The 23,024-nt window shown below is 43.3% G+C and overlaps 2 protein-coding genes across 5 annotated transcripts in view; one reads left to right on the forward strand and one right to left on the reverse strand.

The window, feature by feature from the left end:
• The window catches only part of Sras (Ras converting CAAX endopeptidase Sras), a 42,871-nt gene that overhangs the window by 18,222 nt on the left and 1,625 nt on the right, over positions 1 to 23,024 (forward strand). Inside the window, exons 1-5 of one of the 4 annotated variants that reach the window (XM_070662267.1) lie at positions 21,510 to 21,738; positions 22,233 to 22,338; positions 22,410 to 22,548; positions 22,600 to 22,857; positions 22,932 to 22,994. In XM_070662267.1, the coding sequence (XP_070518368.1) occupies positions 21,617 to 21,738; positions 22,233 to 22,338; positions 22,410 to 22,548; positions 22,600 to 22,857; positions 22,932 to 22,994 (688 nt within the window). In that variant the 5' untranslated portion in view covers positions 21,510 to 21,616. Of the gene's footprint in view, positions 1 to 21,509; positions 21,739 to 22,232; positions 22,339 to 22,409; positions 22,549 to 22,599; positions 22,858 to 22,931; positions 22,995 to 23,024 lie in introns of those variants that run through there. The other 3 variants (XM_070662268.1, XM_070662270.1, XM_070662271.1) reach the window with 3 other exon arrangements.
• On the reverse strand, positions 1,339 to 21,331 carry Fbxo11 (F-box protein 11). Its single transcript, XM_070662246.1, has 8 exons — positions 20,945 to 21,331; positions 17,451 to 17,735; positions 16,491 to 17,282; positions 15,440 to 16,292; positions 15,118 to 15,338; positions 14,648 to 14,866; positions 14,359 to 14,566; positions 1,339 to 14,282 (listed from the first exon to the last, which is right to left on the reverse strand). The coding sequence occupies exons 1-8, from the start codon at positions 21,033 to 21,035 to the stop codon at positions 14,153 to 14,155; spliced, it is 2,799 nt and encodes a 932-aa protein (XP_070518347.1). The 5' UTR covers positions 21,036 to 21,331; the 3' UTR covers positions 1,339 to 14,152.

Here is a 23,024-nt window from a genome sequence, read left to right on the forward strand (position 1 = left end):
AAAGACGTCGTTTTCAATCATTTTTAATTCCTGACGTAGATTACCTTTAATCTTTTGAAGAGTTTAAAATGTAATATGAATATATATATCTTCTCCCTCCGTGTGTCTCTTCCTTTATGACTGCTATTCGCAAAGCCGGTAATATAAAAATATACGTTCCTAAAATAGAAGTATAGCCCAAGCGTGGCGCATTACCTGACGTAAAAATGGTGTAAATCTTTATTACAACGAATAAAATTAGCGTATGCGTACCTATTTATACGCGTGACACGCGAGCCGCGTATTTCCCGGCGAAGAATAAAATCCTACGTCAACCCGGCTCTGTAATCCCGCGAGATATCGCCCGGAGATATTTTTTTTCCTCCCTTCCCGATCGATAAATTCATTTGCGTTAACATTCATCTCATTCGTATCGTAGTTCGCAATACAATTGGCCATTTTAATGACCAACAACAAACTGGATAGTTTTTACAAAAAGCTCAAACAAGAGAGAGAAAGACAATAAAGATGAAAGAAAAGAATATTAAAACTGACTTGCAGGATCTCGAAGTCTCTTCCTTCAGAGAGATAGCGAAGAGGTCTTCATCTTAATACAGAGAAAAAAATAAAAAAGGGATTTAAAATTGCATTTTTCCGCGCTGGTATTCGCCGCGAATTTTTAACGTTCAACATCAAATGTCGCCTGTAAATGAACTTGAAATTAAAATTGTATCGCGGAGAGGTCCACCAAAAGTAGACTTAATAGTTTCATTAAGTTAAGCTAGTCTCGCGACGGGGATTCCGAGGATGAGCTATTTCAGATCGCTAATAACTCAAAGGGAATCGACGTGTCGATATATTTATTGGAAGAAAAGAGGATCGTCGCTTTAAGTCGAATGAAATATTCGCGCGGTATCGCGAATGAAGCCATTTGTCTCCGCCGTCCGTCGTCCCGCATGCGGGATCTGAGAATATTCGCGCGCCGTCTCTGAAACGGGAAAAATGTCGGGGATGCGACGGCGGGCAGATCAAAAAGATTTCATTTTTGCTCGTCGCGACGTCAGCTAGGTTTTAAAAGGCACGTCTGTGGAAAATCGATATCGCGCGAACGGAAACGTCGCGTTCGGTCGTAACATTCCAGCAAGCGAGCTCTTCCTCTTTCCTCATTCCTCATTCTCGTTGCCCTTCGCGTGAAAATAAATCTGCATTTCAGGTAACTTGCCGCCGTGAAATGAGACGCGTGGTAGTGCGTTTCCCCTCTTTTTTTTTTTTCTGTTAATAATAGCATTATATTTGAAATAGTAATGTTTACAACATACAATTGCAATTTGTTACTACAGTTCCAAGTGTTCGATAATGTCTCTCGTCGTCACGCATCTTCTCGTTCCACGAAGTTTCTTATTTCACGCGCATCCCTTTCTCGCTCGTATATGCACACGCGTACACACACACACACACACACACATTTTCTCTTTCTCTCTTTTTCTCTCTCATCAACTTTGTTATCGCTTGGGGTAGCTCGCGAGTCACGGGGGATGGAAGCGGCAAATCTAATCGCAGACTAACGGCGTCGAAAAATAAGCCGGCGTGTAAATGTACAGTAACGGATGCATGTACCGCGAAGGGACGGGAAAGCTGGGAGGGTGGCAGGGGGAGGATGTGGGTGCAGAGTAACCGAGGCGACAGGCGGACTGGAAATCAATCTATCTCAACGTGTGTATTGTCGCATATATTGGTGTGTCTGTAGACGCCCGGGGGCGCCGTCCGGATTTCTCGGAGTTCTCTCGTCGGAATTCTCGAGCCACGTGTCGCAAAACGTAATTCCTGCTCACCGTCGTCCCGCCTCCTTCCTCTCATTCGCTCACGCTCTCTCGGTCTTCCACCCTTTCGCTCTGCGCGCGGTCACGGTAATCGTAGAACTAATTGCTCGCGCAATTAATAATTGTCTCACTCTCACACAGGCGCATACCCTCTCATTCTCTCTGTTTCTCGCGTGCTTTCTCTCGGTGATCGGCTGCTGACGCTATATCGAGTTCTATGTAATCATAATCGTGTACCTATGGACTATGGCACTTGGTGCAGCTAGAGTTGAGATTTACGGGTTGGATACGGCTTAAACGGTGTGTCGTTTAGGTACTTATCGTTTAGAGCGTTATCGATGCTGTCGTTAGAGTATAGTGGTATGCGAGACACATGGTAATTCGTGCACATTTTTATTCCGTCCGTTTATTACGGGGCGGCTGAGCGGCGGCCCCGGTCCGATCACGCGAGGCGTTCGGGGCCCGGCGTTTCTTCCGCCACCGTCGGGGGTGGAAGGTCGGCTGGCCGTTTGCCCGTACCCGGACCTTCTTCCAACCCCCTTCTCTTCCTTCCTTCCTTTCCCCCCCTCCCGGTTGCGAGCGTACGCGTCATTAGGCGCTCTCAAATGAGCCAATTTAGCGACACCGTCGTATCGCGCGGCGTGACCCGCTCGAAAGTGATTTATGGCGAAAGGGTCAAGGTTTTTCCGCGCCTTAAACACCCTTTGTGACCGACTTTACGACTTTTCCGCCTTCTTTCGCAGTCTTTAACTGTAACGCGAGCGGAGATAGGTAATTCTATTAGTCGAGAGCGTAAAGCGACGCTAGTGTAATCGGCTTTTATGTCGCCAGCCATGGTTAATTAACTCCATGGTTTAATGGTTCACGCCGAGGATCATTACTCCGAGTTTTCGTGAAAAAACCGTCGCGCGGAGATCAATGGTGATTAATTATTGTTTTAATTAATTATAAAAGAAGTATGCGGCAAATCTGATAATAATAATAATTTTTTGTCAACATTTGCATTTGCATTTGCAAAAAGAGAAAAAGAAAACATAAATTATTTTCTCCGAGTATGAAATTATTGAGCACCGCGGCAAGATCGATCTTTACTTTAATTAGGAATTACGTTACGTTCCTTAAATTCTCTCTTCGAAATACGGGTAAAAGAAATAAGCGATCTAAAAAAAAATTAAAAGAAAAATCCCCGATTAAACATGGGAATTATTTTTTCACACGCTCAAAATTATTAAGGCAGGATGAACGACAAACTCGATCGTTTACTTTCGTCCTAAATACACCGTCTATTTATTTTCTAAACGCCCGCTCTTTTTCACCCTCTGAGAACGTACGGTTTAGGTGTTGCGCGAGCGATTCGGTATGCTTCACGAGAAAATATTGACACCCCCGACGCGCGAGACGCCCGCTCGAAGCCGTCAGCCATGCTCACGTCAGCCCCATCGTCGTCCCTTTAAAGCGCTCGGTTCTCCAAAGGGACGGCGAAAGCAGCACTTTGTGCAACGAACGGGAGCGGCTGCATCGGGCCGGGAGTGAAACATTAATCGCGTTACTTCTTACGCTAGCCTTACACGTACGTATTGTACTGTACACTACGACGGCCCTCCCGTCAGAAGCGATCAGCGTGAACGATTCTCTCTCATCGATTCGCCTGATGCACTTCCGCTACAGCGACAACTCGTAATGCTCGCTCGCAGACATTTGAAGTAGGCCTTTCATTCGAATCGGCTCGCACAAAAAGTACTCTCAAAATCGGTCAAACTCGTGCAGATAAAAAGATTTCGCGAGAGATAAGAAAAAAAATTTGAAGGAAGAATTTTCCCCCTCCCGTTTTTCTTTTTGTCTCGAGGCGTCATTTATGGAGAAATTACGGACGAGACCGATTTTGTATTTTTTTTTTTTTACGGATTTTTGAATTATTCATAATTATTATATTTATTTTTTTTTTTATTGAATATATTTTACTGCTTTACGAAAATTCGTGTGCAGCGTCTTTAAATCGCGATTGGGAACGCTACGCGAATCGCAGTTAGAATTTCTGCGTTTTACAGAAAAACGGAGCAAGGCTGAAACTTTTTACGCACACCGATTTATTTATGCACGCGGGAGACTCGCGCGTTGCAATCAATTCCTAATGCGATCCTAGGTGCCCGCGGCGCCTTCACCTCGTCTCGAACCGGAAACGCTGCGGGCTTTAGCACTTTAGGCTTTCCGTCCGCCAGAAAAGCAGCTTAGGATCGATCGCAGCTCGTCAGTCTCGGTTAATTAACAGTTTAGATCGTATCTAACGGGATGATCGATAAAAACGTACTATGCCGGAGGCGTGCAGGATGCTTTGCAAACACCGGCGTATATATCGCAAAGACCCGCAAAAAAATATCCTAAGCTCACGGGGATTCCCTTTCGAATTATTTTAAAAGTCTCTGTCTCTGTGCGCCGTCCGCGAAACCTTAACTTTACCATTTAATTAAAAATTAATTAATTCATTTGGCGGTCACGTTATAAACGATTCTTGACACTAAACGTTCCTCAGTCGTTAATTAAATTATATACGCGCTTGGATTGCTCTCTCGCTTTGTACAACGTTTCTAAGTCTAAAAAAAAAAAGAAAAAAATTAATGCGTTTTGGAAGATAATTGTATAATAATTGTATGTTCAGCAAGCGCGGAAAGACGAGAGTCGTAAGTAGCGAGCGCCACGTTAGTAGACCGTAACTTAATAATTGACAGACGTTCTAAGTGGCCATGAGGGCCGTGTGCAGCCCTGATGAAGTTATTTTGAGTCTCGAACTGTCCCGGTTTGTAGTCACATAGTAGACACGTCCATAACACGGATGAATAAAGAAAACTTTGTTAACCGCGGCTGACCGACTGACCAACTAACTCTCGTTAACAATTCGCCCCTAGACCGGGAATTATACCTTGGAATAACGTTTCTGTCCGACGACGAAGATAGCAGAGAGCGGTCGCCAACAGTTTAACTACCTTAAACGCCAAACACGCCGATCGTACCTAACTCGCGGCTCTAGTCGCCTCGGTTTCTCGGAACGCGGTCTCGGAAATCATCCCTCTGGAAAATCGTCCGTCATGCGCAAATTGCCGACAAATGAAGACACTTTCTTTTCCACGATAAAGCCCATTTTAAGATCGGCGCGGGTAAAAGGCGAAAGGCAGCCGTTGCTCGGGTTTAAGGGCAATTTCCGCGCGCGGTATGGAGGTACAATTAATCACAAAGGGCGATTATTAATTGACGCGGGCGCGAGCAGTTAATTCGGGGGCTAACTGGCCGCGATTAGCGATTTTAGCCACCTCATGCCGGATCACGGGCCTGTGTTGCAGCGAGAGGGAACGAAAAATACCTGGACGGTCGATTAATCAATTGCCAGGGAGAACCGGCGCGTAATCGCGCGCCTCGTCGTCGCCTGTTCGCCAAGCGCGACACGCGGGCCGAGACTTTAGCGGAAACAAAGAGGGATTAACGCCGCTCGCGGATCAAGGGATGCGGATGCTGCGGAGAGAAACTCGCGCTGGATATTGCGGGGTGGATTATAGTCTCGCGTCTTAACTCCACTGACGCGAAACCGCAGTTCCGGCTTATATAATTTTCATCGGGGTCGCGGGGAAGCTTTCGGGGCGCCCGTAACTCGGACGGGGTTGAACGGAGTCCCGTATTGTCCGCGACGTTGAACCGTATCTAAAACGCGATATAGCGAAAAGTCCCGAGTAGCTTTAATACCCTGGGAGCGAGAGTTCGACGGCAGCCGTTTCGTGACCTGCGAGTAAAAAGGAGAAAAATGTTACACGGGGCCGTCCCAGATTTTTCGCGCCCGCCGACCGGCAAAGATTTTTAGGCAAACTTTTGGAGCCAATATTTTTCCAGCGGAAAAATCCAATCGGCGCATTTGCTCCCAAGGTATTGAACTGGATTTTTATACTTTTAAAAATCCTGACGAACGACACGGTGAATATTTATAATGCGCGTTCGATGAGAGGAAAAAGGGGGAGGAATCGTAGGAAGGGAGAGAAAATTACGATGCGCCGGGGTTATCTCCGACGTGCTAAAAATGCATCGGAGGGTTAAACGAATTGGCACTGCGCTGAGCTCGATTAAATTATCGTTGAATTTATATTCGTTCCGTCGCGGAGCCCTCGCTTACGACGTAATAAATGCGAGAGGTGACAATAGTCTCCACCCCCCTCGTCCTTACAATGTAATAAGCGTGAAAGTGGTGATAACAGTTTCCGCCCTTCTTTTTTTCTTTTTTTTTTTCTTTCGTGCGAGCCTCACGAAGAAGCGAACAAAGGGCTCGCTAGCCTTAGCCGGAAGCGCAGATAAAACGTCTCGTATAAAAATGTCGAGAACTTCGATACGCCCTCTCTATCGGTCTCAATCTACACATTACTCAATTATCCCTGCTGCTATCGTGTCCGCTGTAAATTATCGGCTTCTTCAGCTTTGTAATTTATGACCCTTCCACGTGAAAATATTGTACATGTAAAAGGGCACGTCGGTTAAGGGCTGAAAGGTCTATGTTGAAAGATTATCCTGCGAAGGTGGCAGAAAGGCACTGCCCGCTCGATTTAACCCTCGTAAAAGATCGCCCTCCCGCACGCATTTATTTACAGATCTGGATATTGTACAGTTTGCCAAAAATTCCGGTGAAATTTCGACGAGTCCTGCTTTTCGTGTTGCAAGGATCACTTGGCGCTCGATGGTCGTGAACAAGCAACTCTTGCGCCCCTACGGCGCGGGTCTTTTCTCGTACTTCGAATTCACACGTCGCAGTAAATTTTTTGCAAGATCCACCTCAAAACCCTTCGCGAGCTCGTCGAAATTAAACCGGTTCGAGTCCGACGTTTTTCACGATCGATAGATTCGCGAAAAATAGATAATCTTTATCTCTCTTGGAAGAACAGAGTTTTTTTCTCCCTCTCTCCGCTACACGTTGCACGCATCCCTCGCGTGCAATTACATCCCCATAAATCATAATCCAGCTCGTCATAATTCAGCGCCAGGAGTCAGATTTGCGCCCGCGAGAGTTAAGCCTCGTTAATTAATTGCTAAGTCTTCGCGTCCGTGCATTAATTGGAATTATTTAATTAGCGGGATTAGCGCGTGATGAGAAAGAAATCGTAGGAGTGCGTTCGAGCGCGGGCCGCGAGGACGTCGCGCGAAAATTTTTCATCCCTTAATGCGATCTTTAATTATCAATCGCGAGGGTGTGCGTGCGTTCGTGCGCGAGTCCGACGTCGAAGTTTGCGCAGTTTTGAAAATTAACGCAAAGTTCCACGTTTCTCTACCGCGCACAGATGCATATAACAGTTACAACGCTCTTCGTGTGTATACTAAACATCAACTATTTTAAGGCCATTTTATGGGGAGTCGCGCGGAATCGTGCAGTATCAGCGAAACCGCCCTTCGCTTCCTTCGCTTCGCTTCGCCCCGTCCCTTTCTTTTCTCCCATGCGACCCCACGACTGAAATCCGATACGATCGCGATCCCGTTTCGCATTTCGTCATCGGAGATTGATACCGGGCGTAACTCCGCCGAGTTCAATTCTCTCGATGTCGCGGAAGAATAAACCTTACGGCCATCGCGGCGTTGTTTCTGTGTCGTGAAAATAAAAAAAAAAAAATAAAAAAAAAAAAGGAAGGGAACAAAATGCACACGCGGGTATCACTTTCGCGTGCAGCGATATTTGATCTCCGCGAAAATTGCAACGGTCTCGCGATCTCCGATCGACACGAAACTGCAAAAAAAAAAGTCTGATTGTTTTTTCTTTCTCTTCATTGCAACCATTTCTTTCTTGCATGACAGTTAATAACAGGAGGCGAAACGATCGTTTTCGCGAAAGGATCGGGACTCGTTTTCCCTCACGCGATTTGCGCGAACAATTTCGCGATAATCTTCAATCGCAAACGCACTCGTTGTCTCAGTCGATTGAAGGCTGACTTTTCCGTAGACGAGATAATTCTTGCTAAAGTGTAAATTTGTTTATTTCGAATAACTCTAAGTCGTTAAGTAACTATTGAACCCTCTGTAACAAAATTTCAATTAAAAAAGAACTTACCGATGCCGGGAAATGTCAACCTTTACAAATAATTAATTTACAATGTCCAAACCCTTTATAAAAAAACGGTGCTACATTTTATCGCGCCAACTTGACGGAAATTAAGGTAAGATTTAAAAAGCACAAATGTGCAAGTGCGACTTCTAAGGTACACGGTGTTATAAAGGGTCGTAAAAAAAAAAGAATAAATTACAAAATAATGTTAAAGACGAAATTACATTCGCCGCAGTACAAAACTTTGCACGTTTCACCGTGCAATATTATTTATCCGAACGCGCTCGGTGCTCGATTAATTCGTCTTGCGCATAATTTTAACGGATAAATGACAAAGAACAAAATTACCGTCTCTTATTGTCACTTTATATGTTTTACAATATTACGCGCGAAGCGGTGAGATTAAATTTACCGCAATTGTGCCGCGGCCGCGTTAATACGGTTTTCTCGCAATTAACGCGTGCCACTTAATTGCCGCATAATTAGCACGCGCGAGGAATCGCAGTCTTAAACGAACAATCGCGGCGGCAAAGAACGTTTTTCCTTTATTCATTCTCTTTTATCACCTCTATTTCGCTCGTAGCCGATGCGGTAAATTTCGTTCGCTCGCGACGTTAAACGTCGCACTCTGTAAATCTAGCCGGTTGACCGAAATCTAGTTGCACAAGGTAATTATTTGGTGGTATCGTTTATTTGATCGTACAAAAGACGCTCGATCTCCTTCCTCGTTCTCCACCTCCCTGTGGAGGCAAACGGAAACGCAATCTCGATAAATCGAGGACACCTCGACGCTCTGATAGAACGGAAGAGATACATAAATTAACAATAAAGGATAAAAAAATAAAAATTATAATCGACAATAATATATTTTTTTTATATAATAGTGCAATCAATACGTGATGTATATATATAAATATATATATATATATATATATATATATATATATATATATATATAAAATGTATATATCTGTATGTATATATATAGAATAGTCAAGTTAATATTTACACTATACGAACTTCTACTGATTTTTACGGATCCGTGTGTCTGCACGACAATTTTCGTGTGCTCTTAATCTATCTAGCTTTTCTACCGCACCGGCACGGGGCTATGGCAACTAACGTAATAATGGCAAGTACTTGCTGACGGAAAATCGAGAAAGCTGATACTTGACGGTGGTGCAAGTACCATTTGTGGAATGGAGCGATCGAGGAGCCGCGATGAGGAAGGACCGACGGATCGAGGCCGATTTATCTCGTTCCGCGCAACGTTGATTAATGTACCGTGTACACGATATTAAATAATTTATGTTCGATTTTTCCCTCATGTACTTTTAAGCGAGGACGCTCTCAGATCTGTCAGATTAGGCACCCTACATCGCGCGACGCCGATTATTCGAATTAATTAAAATAAGAGCGACGGTTCATGTGCAAAATTTGCACATTGGAAAGAAACTTAAGCAAGATACAAAACGGTCATAAATATAATACTGCGATATTTTTTATAAATATTTTACGTAAAAGTTTAGCGTTTTAATGAAATACAAGGTAAACATGTTTCACGGCGATTTTTTCTTTTTATCCGGATTGTCGTTTGGTGAAATAAATGTTCAGGATAATCGGCGCCTGAACAATTGACGTTTTACATTTCGAGACTTTGAGACTTGATGCGGAACGCGCTTATTGCTCGCAGCTAAGCCGATTACCTCAGCCGTCCGACGTGTGCAATCAATTGTAATTGCCACACTGGCTTCGTACTCGCCGCTTTCGCGTTTTACATCCGGAACTCGACTTCCGTCAGATATGAATATATATATATATATATATATATATATATATATATATATATATATATATATATATATATATATGTATATATATTTCTCCCTCCCCATTTTGCCTTTTCTCTTCCCTTTTCTATTGCCAGTTGCTCGCGCTCTTCTTACTCTCTGGCTCTTGCAAATGTATTGCGAAACGACAATCGTCACTTTGGTGGGAACGTGCGATAAAGCTCTATTTAGCGTCAGCGGATCTTACACGCGGAACTGTGAAAATGACAAACACAACCGAAAGGTCGGGGAGGGCTGGGGCGGATAGGGATTTGCTATTGCTGTGATCGAGTCTTATCCCTAATACATTCAACAACTAGAAACAGAGAAACACTGGAGTCGTGCCGCAGCCGAATATGCAAGTCTCGACCCACTGCATGTATATGTCTGTGTGCATATGTGTGTTGTGTGTGGAAGTTCTTTGTGCAAACCTATTTTTACCCATCTCTCGCGTTCGTGTGTGCTCCTTCTTTCTCCCTCTTTCCCTCGCTTTTTACCTTTTTTTTTTTCGTTTTTTCTTTTTTTTTCTTTTTTTTTTCGGAGTTTTAGGTCACGAGGGTGTAAGCCGTAAAACGCGTACGCTCGAGCAGGCGGAGTGTGGAAGCAGTCGGGAAGTTATTACACTAGTCCACGAATCGCTCGCCGCTTGGTTACCGCCTCATCCTACAACGTACATACATATATACACGGCTGCTGCGCAAAAACAATGTGTTCGAAACATTACTCAACATACATACTTGGGGGAACTGCGCGGAGAAAAAGAATTTCGCCAGCACGGCCGAATTTGTCACTGTCGCCTGGTTTCGTTAGCCGTTGTATTACGAGTGATAAAAAGACTTGCCCGAGAGTAGACGCCGGCCTTACACTTGTTAGAGATAGCCTTTCTACGATCCTAATTACAGAATAGCGATATGATCCTTGGCCACGCTAACAATATCTTTTTTTCGAGACTTTCGCAAAAGTCGTAGATCATTGTGATGTAACAGCAAACAAGAACAAATAAACGTTGCAACATTTCGTCGATGGAAAAATGTATCACATTCAATAAAGAATTATTAATTAAATCGGTAAATTAGGGGCAAGTCTTGTTGAATTACTTAATAGATTAGCATCAGTGACGGATTCGCAGTGACGGAAAAGCTCCTTTTTCTCGCTTTGTACGTGAGAGGATAGAAATCGCAGAAAAATGCTGCCCTTGCGAAAGAGGGGAAACAAGAGGCTCCGGCATGGACGATGATAAATTTATACCTCCGTAGGGTTTCGTTTTATTCTCCCTTGGAGAAGAAATGAAGAATGCGAACGCGTACGTAACACGTGCGCGCACGCGATTCTCTTTCCGTCTCGATGGTTTTCGATAAAAAAAGACGATAAAAAAAAAACCATGTTTTTATATATACATACATCTTTGCAACACAGCGTCACGTATACACAGTAAAAATAATTCGCGATGTAATTTCAGGATAACGCAGAACATCCAGGGTTCAAATTTAGTCAATAATTTACGCATTCCGATAATTATATTGATAAATAAATTTTTACGATTACACGACCAATTTAGAGAGCGGTATAAACTCTGCTAAAAAAATTTTGACGCGAAAAAAAAGGGGGGGGGGGAGAAAAAAAGAAAAGAATGAATACATTATTAGCGCGCGCTTGGCACGTGATTGCAATTTCCATACACTTTAATCGCATATATTTCTCGTTGCATTGCCGCATTCTTCTGCATTTCCTCCACTTCAAACGTCGGGCAGAAAAAGATCCACAAACTTTCGTCAAACGAACAATTAAACAAAACAACATATCATACGACATATCACTCAAGAACCCAAAGATTCGATAAACATCCCTCGTCTTTGTCTATCTTTAAATTTAATGCATCACGCTGCGAAAAATGCCTTTCACTTAGTATCTTCTCCTATTCGGTACTATTTGTAGTTATATACATACCATATACTTGCGTGTATCAAAGATATATGCATGCAAAAGGATGTATCCGTGTATATGCATATATTTATATATTTATATGTACACGCGTATATCTCTGACACACAGTTTGCGAAAGATAAATTTAATCTCAAGGTAACTGAATGTGTGTACATGTATAAAACACCTTTGATATGCATGTTTGCATATACATATATGTATCGCATATATGTGGACACCCACATGCTATATCGGAGGTATTTCTCATTGAAATTGTCATATATTCAGAATAGCAGTCTGGAAATCGAACCCGGATTTTGCTCGACATGCGACTGTTCTAGCATTAAGCTATATAGCACTTCTGTATACATGCATATATGTATATGCATACATATATACACATAGATGTATATATTTATATATTATCCTCCTGAGTCGGTAAGCTGAAAGGCAATTTTCATGCGCCTCTTTACCGTACGCGAACATATAAAAGATACCACAGAATGTACACATAGAATAACGAATTACATGGTTAAATTTTGAACAAAATTCACAATAATGATGCCTTACGACAGTCCACTCCTCTCTACTTATCTATATATGTATACCACTTGCGTAAATAAAAGTGATTTCGGTCTAAAATTATATCGCTAATAGGCGCTTTTTTCCTCGCACGGGAGCACGCGCGCCGCTCCCGAAAGAATTACATGTTACAGTACAGTAATTAGACTTCTTTTACTCACTAACGTAATAATTAAAAAAATCTGATTACTCTGAAAAATTCGAGATTACTTTTTTAAAACTGTTCCTCAGACAGTACATTTTCTATTTCGGACTGCTTCCGATTTCGTTCCCCTCCCCTTTTTTTTTTCTCACTGGTATACACAGTTGTGCATTTCCGCGTATACGCACTCTTTTTTTTTCACTCATCTTTTTATGGTTTCAGTTCAATTTAGTTTTCAATATTTATTCCATTTTTATTATGCTCTTCGCCCATGTGAGGGCAACTTAGGACCATCACATAATTCACCATTGCGATTAATGGAATTGTTACGCGTTAATTACAAGGTACGTTTATGTCGAAAAATTAGCAGCACGTTTACTTTTTTATTTTGATTATTCCACCTGTGTGAGTTTTGTATATCACATATTTTAGACATTTGTTTCGGCGTGTCTTGCAGATCTTCGTAGTGTTGATTTCCCGGTTTCTTTTGTTCGTCCTTTTTTCGTATTTCCTCCTCGAGATTCGTACCGCATAGATTCGACAAGTCAACGAAGTTGCACTTGATAATACGTAAATAATCGTGACGTTCCGTGACCCGTTGGCTTACAGTCCTTTATTTGTCTCTTTGCGTTTCTTTTAATGATTTAATTTTCAATTTTGCAATTCCGAGTGTGACATTCAACACACGCACTGCTGTTTTTTTTTTTTACACTGATACGATTAAATTCCCATTTATTAAAGTCGAGTGCAAATTTTATCTATACGCTTTATTCTTTCGTGAATTGTGGCTTCTGTTCAAAAGTAAATAATGTGATTAAATCATTCGCTCGCGGTGTTATTACTGGTTCACGTTCGATATACACAATTTACATTCCGGATATATTGTTTTACACTGTGCGAACTTACATTTGTCTTATTTGCATTATCGCGGCTTCCGTTATTTTTAAGGAGTTCATTAGAGTGTACTGAGCGTACCGAAGCGTCGAGTGTTATTATGGCGTATACACATGTTTCTCCCGTCTGTCTTTACAACACTGCACGCTTTTTATATGAAGATTTTTAAGGATTGTAGAACCTGAATAAAAAGGGTCACGTGAAAAGTTCGATTTACGATTAGCCTAGCGTTTCCCTCGTTTACACATTTAAATTAATTTGATATACCTAATATGATACTGTTTTACACATATGAGGGCTTCTTTCGTTACTACTATCGCCTTCCTGACAATTCAATTGCCGAGTTCTTTATTAGCTTCAACCATGAAAAAAAGGAAGCCGTCCTTAAAATTTCTTTAACAAGAATCAATCAAAAATAAATAACATTTGTGATAAAACTAATATAGATGTATTTAATACATCTTATAATTTTATTAGACTCACGAAATAGATAAACAAGTATTGCTCGAAAAGGGAGGTGCATAATCAGAAAATTAATATTTCACGAAATTATATTATCTGCATCTAATTTTTGATTTTAACTAATATATAGTGTCCTCGTAAAAAAAAAAAAAAAAAAAAAAACCAGGACAAAGAATTGCATCTTTGGAGAAAAAAGTGAAAGTAATATTAAAATATCTTTAAAATGATATTATTGGCACGACAATTTCGTTATTTATATATTATATCATAATATATTAACAAAAACAAAATTATTGCAATAAATAGAATTTCTTTAACGAATAACAAATATCATATATGACGAATGGAGGGAAAGTTGCAATAAAGAACTCAGCAATAGACTCGCTGCGCGTGTTCGCAATATTAATGGACTTACGGCTCTAAACATTGTTTGATTGTTTAAATTATTTTAGGTTAGTTCCTAGTTGACCATAAGTGTATGTGATTCCATAGGCGCCGCACTATCGTACAACGTATCCGTGTCTTGCGTAGGTTCACCCTGTAGCTGACATTGATTGCTTAACGTTCCGGCACCGCAGTCGCAAAAGAATCTAGAAATATTAATACACACGATTATTCGGTTTATAATTATCTAAATAATATGCGAAATCGAACGTTCGAGCTCACCGATCGTGTCTGATGAATTCTACATCGTGGCCAGCGTGACAGGTCTTTATACAATTAACGCATATCGCGTTCCGATCTGTCGTGTTGCACGTTTGACAACGGTAGAAATCGTGCATGGGAAAGGACGTGTACGAAGAGATTTTGTATAAACATTGACCGTTCCCAACTGCCTTCTCCACCGCGTCTTGATTACTAAATATTTTATTGCCTAAAAGAAAAGGAAGAAGCGCACGTGATACCTCGTTATCTATAAAAGTGTGACGCCCGGCTACCGGAAGCGAATATTTACCTCTAGTTGTCGGTTGCACCCCGCTGGCCAGACACAAACCACCGAATCGATTATTGAATATTTGATTGGATTCCAGAGTGGCCGTAGCATTATTAGTTATTTCGACGCCGGCTGCTAAGCCGTCAAAAATCCGGTTCCTCCTGAGGATCGGCTGTGATTGTGTCGATATAAGCACACCCGCTTGCGCATTGCGAAATATGTCATTCTCCTCTAAAATACCTGTGTCAAGATGTAAAAGTTACATATTTGCCTATTTTTTTTAATAATATAATGCATTTAATTTTATTATATCTAAATACAAGAATTTTTTTATTACTATGTTACTTTTTATAATAAAATAATTTCAAAATCACTAATTTTTTAATTATTTTTAATGTATTTTAATTTGCATCTAGTTTTTTTTAATCAGTATAATTTTAATAAAATAAGCAAAATATGCTGTCGATAATTTTATTAAGAGTACACTTTACCTTTGCCCCCATTAAATATACAAATTCCGCCGTCTCGTCCATCATATATCTTATTTCTTTTAAGAGTTGGATTGCTGTCCGTCTTAATCCAGACGCCAGCCATTGCATTGTCAAAAATCTCATTTTGTTCGAGTAAGCCTAAGCCACTATTGTACACTAAAACGCCGCCGTTTTGTCCTCCCCATATTTTATTACCGCGTATTACTGGATTACTCCCAGTCCTAGAGAAGAAACACATGTTCAGCTAATTTTCTTACTACAATATTTTATTAATGCATATCAGCGTTCGATCCTTGTAACTTTTTTCAGAAATAATAATTACCTTATTTGTACTCCTGAATACAAATGATTGAAAATATCATTGTCCTCCAATTTTCCGTGGCCATTGTCATAAAAATATACACCAACTTGTTTGCCACTGTGAATTCGATTTCGCCTTAAAACAGGTGTTGAACCCGTTGTGATCCACACGCCTGCTAAAGTATTGGCATACACTTCGTTTTCCTCTATCAAGCCCTGGCCTTTTTCGTGCACATAGATGCCGCCGTGCTGTCCGTGGTGTATCTTATTATGCCGAACAATTGGGTCTGAATTTGTCCTGATTTGTATACCAGCTAACGCGTTGCCGTAAATGTTGTTGTGCTCGATTAAACCTCTGCCTTCGCCAAAAATGTACACTCCACCTTGATGGCCGTTATATATTTCGTTCCGGCGTATAGTTGGATTAGAGTTTGACGTAATCCATACACCAGCAAAATTATTCGAATGAATTTTGTTATCGATAAATTGTCCCAAGCCATTTTCGTGCACATAGATACCACCGGTCTGACCGTGATGAATCTCACAGTGAACAACAGTAGGGTTAGCACCGGCTTTCACTTCGAAACCTGCTATCCGATTATTATGAATGTCGTTAGCTTCGAAATAACCGAGCCCGTTGTCGAACGTGAATATTCCTACGTCGCGACCGTGATGGATGTGATTCCGTCGCATGATGGGATTAGCGTAATTCTTCACCCAGATGCCAGCAAGAGCATTTCGCGAGATCTCATTGTCTTCATACGTGCCCTGGGCATAGTCAGTCACATATAACCCGACATTCTCGCAATCCGATATGTCGCAATTTTTCACTAATGGATTGGCACCTACGCCTGACACACAGACCGCTGCACCAACTAAAATTAATAATACGTTATCTAAATAAATAAAATTTTCAAATAACTTAATATATCTATAAAATATATTTTTAAAAATAATTTTTATCTTTCAAAGATTTTAATATACAATTAAGTAAATGTATATTTTAATTATTTGTTATAAAGTTATATTTTTATCAAAATCAACCTATAAAAGCATTAAAGCGTATTACTTACCAACACTTGAGCTTCTAATAATGCAGTGATCCACGGTGGGACTACAATTTTCACCAACTTCTAAACAATAATGCTTGTGATGGGGCACTGTACTCGTGACGTCGGGTGTGAATTTCAATGTGAGATGTCCGGCATAAGCGCGTTTCGCACCCTCCACGAACATAACCGTCGACTCGCTTTCTCGCTCCAGAATGACAGATTCTGCAACGTTTCCCGGTGCGGCACCAATCAATGCTACGTCGCTGTCGATTACAAGAAATTCGCCTCTATATGTGCCCGCGTGTAAAAAGACCAAATGCTGCATGGATGTATCTTCCCCGCTGGTCTGCGAATTACTATTGCAGCAGCCTTGGCCACTTGCAACTGTAGGCCCGCTGTTAACCGAGGCACTGTTGCTTCTATACTCATCGACATAGTCCAGGGCACCCTGAACTGTATTGAAGTACGGCAGATTACGGCCCTTAAACTTTAAGTCCTGAAAACCAGGTCGCACGTGCACACCTCGGTATAGCTGCCTAAAGCTCTCTTTCCACGGATTTTGGAATTCGGTCTCGTCTGGCGAGACAAACTCGAATTTACATGGCGCTGGATTAAACAGTGGCAAATCATACTCGTAGACTTGTTGGTATAGCGACTTCCAGAGTTCCGTGTCATTCGCGATCGCTTGGAAACGTTTGCAAACTTGCGACACTCGGCAAAGATCTTGTTCCATAAGGTAATTGAATATCGTGAGTAGTACTTCATCCGGTAGCTCATACTGGAGATAATGCGCCGCCGTATTTGTGTTTAGACCTGTCGCGAGAAATCGAAGTTAGTAAAATCCATTGAAGATCTAATAAACTTGGACAGTTCAATGTCGAATGGTTTATGTTTCAAGAAAAGTTGAGTAAGACATTAGGATTGTTACATACGTACATGTTGAACACATTGAATTTATGATACATGTCTATTAAAACGTACCATCTGTAGACAGCGAACATGTTCGTCTCGGTCGTTTTCTCGCCGGTAGAGATGACGAACCGAAGGTAGCGATGCCACCCGATGGCGGCAGGGCGGAACTTGTACCGGGTGCCGGATCTGGATGTGGTGGACTTTTACGTCTTAGGTCGTACGGCGACGAGTGCGATTGCGGTGACGGTGAGGGAGCAGCAACTCCGGATACACTAGGGGACGAGCCTCGTCCTCCTGCGGCTGCTACTATTGCAGAAAGGAGCTGATTGGATGTCGGTAGATCGCATGGCTCGGCTAAGAACACAAAACACAATCGTTAGAATGATAAAAAAGAAATTAAGATAAAACAGTCAACACTTTCATAAATTTCATATACTTTAATAAATGTAATTCGGAAGATAAAAAAAAGTGATTTTCGCCTCATACATTCTTTTTATGCAAATGCGAATAAGCTTGCATAATATTGTACTTGTACATCACATTAATACAGTTGGATATCACATTATAAACAAAAGGCATTCGCAACTGCATGTGCAAACATTTGCTATCTGGTGTGTAATTTACAGCAAGCCAGATCATTAGAGAAATTTGCATGGGGACACGAGGTGGCCTTGTTTTACAAATGTCGTGGCATAAATTGTAAAGTGTATAATGTTGCAAGCCCGCATGGAGAATCTGTTAATAAATAACAACATCGCAATTACATTTCAACGTTAATATTATGCAAATCCAATTACACGTCAATAAGCGATGACGAAAACGACGCAAACGACAAAAATAGTACGTTCAATTTTTTTTTTTTCTCTCTCTCTCTCTTTTCGAAACACGAAGTCAAAGTATCGCGAGATCAAAGGGCGTGTATCACATAATAAACTCCAACGCGATGCATGTATGTACCTACGCCGACAATACGCTTCCGCGTAAACGCGATTACAGAATGCGTGAACACGCACGACGCGTATCGACGCAATCCCTCTATCATCGCGGGACCTAAATTCATTGTCAAAGTGCAAAGCTGGTCAAAGCCCATTGACGCAGCCTTCTCGTTCGCCGGCGAATCGTTATCGCGGCGGTACCACGAGTGAATTCATCCCCTTCATTCGGTAAACAACGTCCTGACGTTTCACTTTCTAGCTGGCACATGGTGTGCTCTACTCGTGTGCGGATCCGCGAGACACGTCGATTTCGGGGGGCCTGGGGAGATACTCCCGATCGTGTTTCCGGGTCACGCCGAGTCCTCTCGCGAAAGTGGAGCGCCGGTAATTCATCATTCAAAACCGCACCGGCGGCGCCGATATACCGCGTAACAGACATCGGAGGGTCCCACCCTTTCCCCTCACTTTCTGTAAAAAAAAGAGCTTCAAATATCTGATCCTTCGGGTACCTTTGAGCGATTTAAATTTGGCGATCTGGAGACCGTCGAGCGCCAGTTAAATCATCAGTTTTATCGGATGGCACAGTTTACTTATCTAATTTCATAATACATTACGAACATTCGGATATCTGAGTGCCGGTGATGATAATCTGTATATTATTATCAATTCATTATTTAATATATAATTGTCTTCACATAAGCTGCTTTCTGTTTTTTTTTTTATCATTTATTTTGATTAATGTAGCTTAGTTGTAATCCCGGTTTAATTTACTTTCTTTTTTTTTCTTTTTCTCTCTTTCTCTATTTTTAACAATTAAAAAAATAAATTAAAATTATAATTAGTTTATAATTCTTTTAACAAGTCTACATATTCAACATGTAAAATTTCGAAGCTTATTATAATCAACAAACTAATACGAAAGTTTGAAGTCTACGAATTAGTTAAAGTTTTAAAACATAAAGCTTCACCAAATGTATATTTAAAGCCTCAAGAATATTTGTTCGTCCTTCTATTCTGCCTCCGTCCGTTCTCTTGCTTCTGCTTTCTTTCTCTTCTACCTTTCCCTCTCTCTTGTTCGGAAAATTCGGCACCGATCGACGCAAGCTGCGTTGCGTTCCAGCTGGATCGCTGGCGATTGAACGAAACGAGGAGAGAAGGAAAGAAGAGAGAAGAGGAAAAAAAAAAAAAAGGAAGACCGAGGGGAGGGAGGAGGCGAGCCGACATTCCGGCGGATTGATCGCCAAGTTGAGATCGCGGATCGATACGAATTGGCGAACCGCGGGGGACACGTCGTACAAAAACGTACGTTCTCCAGCGGGGAGGTTGAAGGGGGGCTCTATCGCGATATTGCGTTACAATAAGGGTCGCGTTCCCTCGATGGTGTGTCACTGTGTGGGGTCGTTCAACCCTTGCTATATCATAGCTTATAGGAAACACACAGGTCTGCGATACAAATTATTCCAGCGGTGATTTATTCGACGGGACGTACGCCGCCGAGGGGGGAAGGTTCCACGTCCCAGGCCCTTCGAGAATCCCGGTTTATCGCGAATTAATTATTCCATTCGCGTTCGCTCGGAGGCGATTTAAACCCGTCGTTCGTTCGAGCCCGCTGTTTACTCGCCACGACGTTGAGAGTGAGAGAGACGCCGCGCTCCCGAAGAGAAAAAAAGAGAATAAAAAAAAAAAAAAGCAAAAGTGTCGCATCCACTCTGGATCCACGGGACTCGCATCCGTGGACGCGCAGTCGCCAATCAGAAATTATTCACAAATACCAAAAAGCAATATGGCCGTTGGTGGCTGCCAATCGGAAATCGTCCGCAAATCCGAAAAGCGGATTTTGCGGAAACGAGGCCGCGGGCCGCGAGCACGAGTCATCGGGCAGACATCGACGGCCCGGTCGCGAGCGGGGGACACTTCGCAGCTGTCAAACGAGCTGTCATGCGACCTCTCGGGCTGCCTGGGGTCCCTTTGTCGACGCGGCGCGACGAACGCCGGAGTCGCTCCGCGTCTCCGCCTGACAGTTACGCTCGTCGGATGTATTCTACCTAACCTCAGCCGCGTAGAAATACTCGGGGCGGTGCGACACAATGCGCGCGCTGGTACATTCATGAAAATTCAGAACGGCCCATTTCCTGTTAAATAACAATTGCGTTTGCTTTCGCGATTGGTTTTACTTGATGCTTTTTACAGGTTTGAGGTCACCCTTTTTTTTTTTTTTTTTTTTTTTTTCTATAGCACTCCTAGCTTGTCTGGCGTTCCGAGAGCGAGGTTCCTGGAAACAGAAGGAGAACCGGACAACGAGAGTTGGAGGCGAGAGAGGTCGAGGGAGACAAATCGCGGAGGATTGGAGTGAGAGCAGGAAACGCGAGGCGTGTATGCGTGGCTCGAGGAACAAAGGAGCGATGGAGATGGCTCCGCCATCGGGTGTTCGTTTAACACGTCCTCGGGGTTTCTCGCGACCCCGATGGGGTCTTGGGATCCCGATACGAGAAGCCGTCTTTGTCTCCTCGCTCTCGCTCTCTCGCTCTACCTCGGTCCGTTCCTGCTCGCTCACTCGCACGGTCATTCGGTTTCACTCGCTCTTTCTTCGTCGCTCACTCGCGCTTGCTCGCTCACTCGCACGCTTACCCGTTCTCGACGGCAAGGGGATCCTGTTTCCGTTTTTCCGACGCGACCTCCGCACGTAGCTGCGCGACGAGGAAAACGACGCGCTCGGCATCTTCGTGTCGTCGGTGGTAGCCCTCGGCGTCCGTCCTCGTGTCCGTCGTCGTGCACCTCCTGCCCCTCCGCCGCCGCCCCCTCCCCCCTCGTCCTGCCTTTGCTTCTGTTCCGCTGTTCGATCGCGGCTCGTCGCACTTCCACGCTGGCGAGGACGCGCGAGGTGCGGCGGTACCCTTCCCCGGCAGCAGGGCAACCGCCGTGGCACGGTGCGTCGGCGAACACCCCCACGGCAGAGGAATTCTGCCAAAAGCTTAGAACACTACACAATAACGACACTACCACCGTGTACGGCGGCCATCTTCTCGGTATCTGCTCGCCGACTGGCCCAGAGGGCAGCCGCCAATCGGACAAGTTTCTGCCCCGCGAGAGTGCGTGCCGCCCGTGTGCCCCCTGCCCCCCATTCGACCCGCGCCGCCGCCTCAACCCTCTGCCGACGCGGCGCCTCCGTCTCTCTTTCTCTCTCTCGTTCCGCGCCCTTTCCCTCGGTCCCGCGAGCCCCGCCGACGCCACGAGGCTTATTACCGAGCCCCCCTTCCGCAGTGGAGCGCGACGCGAGCGACCGACATCGGTTATGGAGCTATGGAGGCCGCGGACCGGAGCACCGATGGCTCGGCCGGCTGTGCCACCGCGATTCTCGCCTGTCTTGCCCTCTCGACCGCCTACGTCGCGAGCCTCTATGTCTGGAGTACGTCACAGAGCAGGTACGTTCCCAGCGAAGCCGTAATGCACGCGATAACGACCAGCGGCGTCGGTGACGGTCGCTCTCTCGACGCCCCCGTTTTTTCCTACTGCCCTTTAAATGTCCATCCAGCGAGGCTCCTCGCTACGGAGGAGGCTCGCCCCTCCGTCTCGTCGACGCGCACTCGTCTGTTCGGTAAACCGCCTACGATCGCGAACCGCACACCGACCGGATGGATGCTGTGACTGACGCACGCAGTTGGCCCTGCACGTGGTGGCGCACCCTGTCCCGGCAGCCTCTACACCGTTTGGACAAGCAACCTCTAACGCCATCCGACGCCGCGAAGAAAAAACACTTGACCGTCTGCCATCTGAATTCTGGCGCAATGTTCAAAATATTCAATTATGTGCTTTTTTTTATTTCTATCATCAATTAATTAAATTTAAATTTATAATACTCGTAAACACATTCGATATATTTTAATATTGAACTTTGCTTATAATGGTTATGTTTCAGGGAGCACCCGTCGACCATAAAGAAACGATTTTTTAGCGTCTTTGTCATGACTTTCGTCTCGCCAGCGCCTTTGTACTTCGTTCTAAATAACAGGGAGTTTCAGCAGGTATAAAAATTATTTTGTACGTTTTAATTCAAGCCGTTCTATATGGTAATTATTTATATTATACTTAACAGGCGACTATCTGGGAGATGCTGGGTCTTCGGTGGACCGGTCTGGTGCAAGCGACTGTGATACCTCTGGTTTTAACGATGATCCTGTTCCTAGGCCCCTTATCTTTGCAAGGATTCAGCGGGCTGTGGCGATTGTACACAGGTTGATATATATGATGTTAAATTGGCATATTAAAAAGCCAACAATTCATAGATTTTACGTCTGATTTAGTAGAGCCTATGTACTGGCTGATAAGCGTGCAAACTCTAACGTGGTGGAGAAATCAAGTAGTCGCCCCGTTATCCGAGGAGTGGACTTTTAGAGCTTGCATGTTACCGTTACTCCTGCAATGTTTCACCCCGACTACTGCCATATTTGTATGCCCCTTATTCTTTGGAATAGCTCATTTTCATCACATAGTAGAAAGAGTGAAGATGGGAGTAAGCCTCAAACACGCGTTACTTATATCCTGTAAGTTTTGACAGATGATATCCAGGAACTTACAACGTTCGTCGCAAATAAAAATTAATTATTTTAATTTTTAGGTTTCCAGTCTGCGTACACGACATTATTTGGAGCGTATGCAGCTTTTCTCTTTGTGAGGACAGGTGGGATTATTTTTACTTCTTTTTCTTATT

This window comes from Cardiocondyla obscurior, linkage group LG10 (genome assembly GCF_019399895.1).
Source record: "Cardiocondyla obscurior isolate alpha-2009 linkage group LG10, Cobs3.1, whole genome shotgun sequence".
Classification (NCBI taxonomy): domain Eukaryota; kingdom Metazoa; phylum Arthropoda; class Insecta; order Hymenoptera; family Formicidae; genus Cardiocondyla; species Cardiocondyla obscurior.

What these genes read in the sequence shown, in the direction of transcription:
- Fbxo11 (XM_070662246.1), bottom strand. Translation starts at nt 21,035, where the DNA reads ATGCCGAGCGCGTCGTTTTCCTCGTCGCGCAGCTACGTGCGGAGGTCG. An exon ending in TATTCAGGAGTACAAATAAG is followed by an intron (nt 15,339 to 15,439) that starts GTAATTATTATT and finishes TTTCTTCTCTAG; the next exon opens with GACTGGGAGTAATCCAGTAA. An exon ending in TATATTTAATGGGGGCAAAG is followed by an intron (nt 14,867 to 15,117) that starts GTAAAGTGTACT and finishes ATCTTGACACAG; the next exon opens with GTATTTTAGAGGAGAATGAC.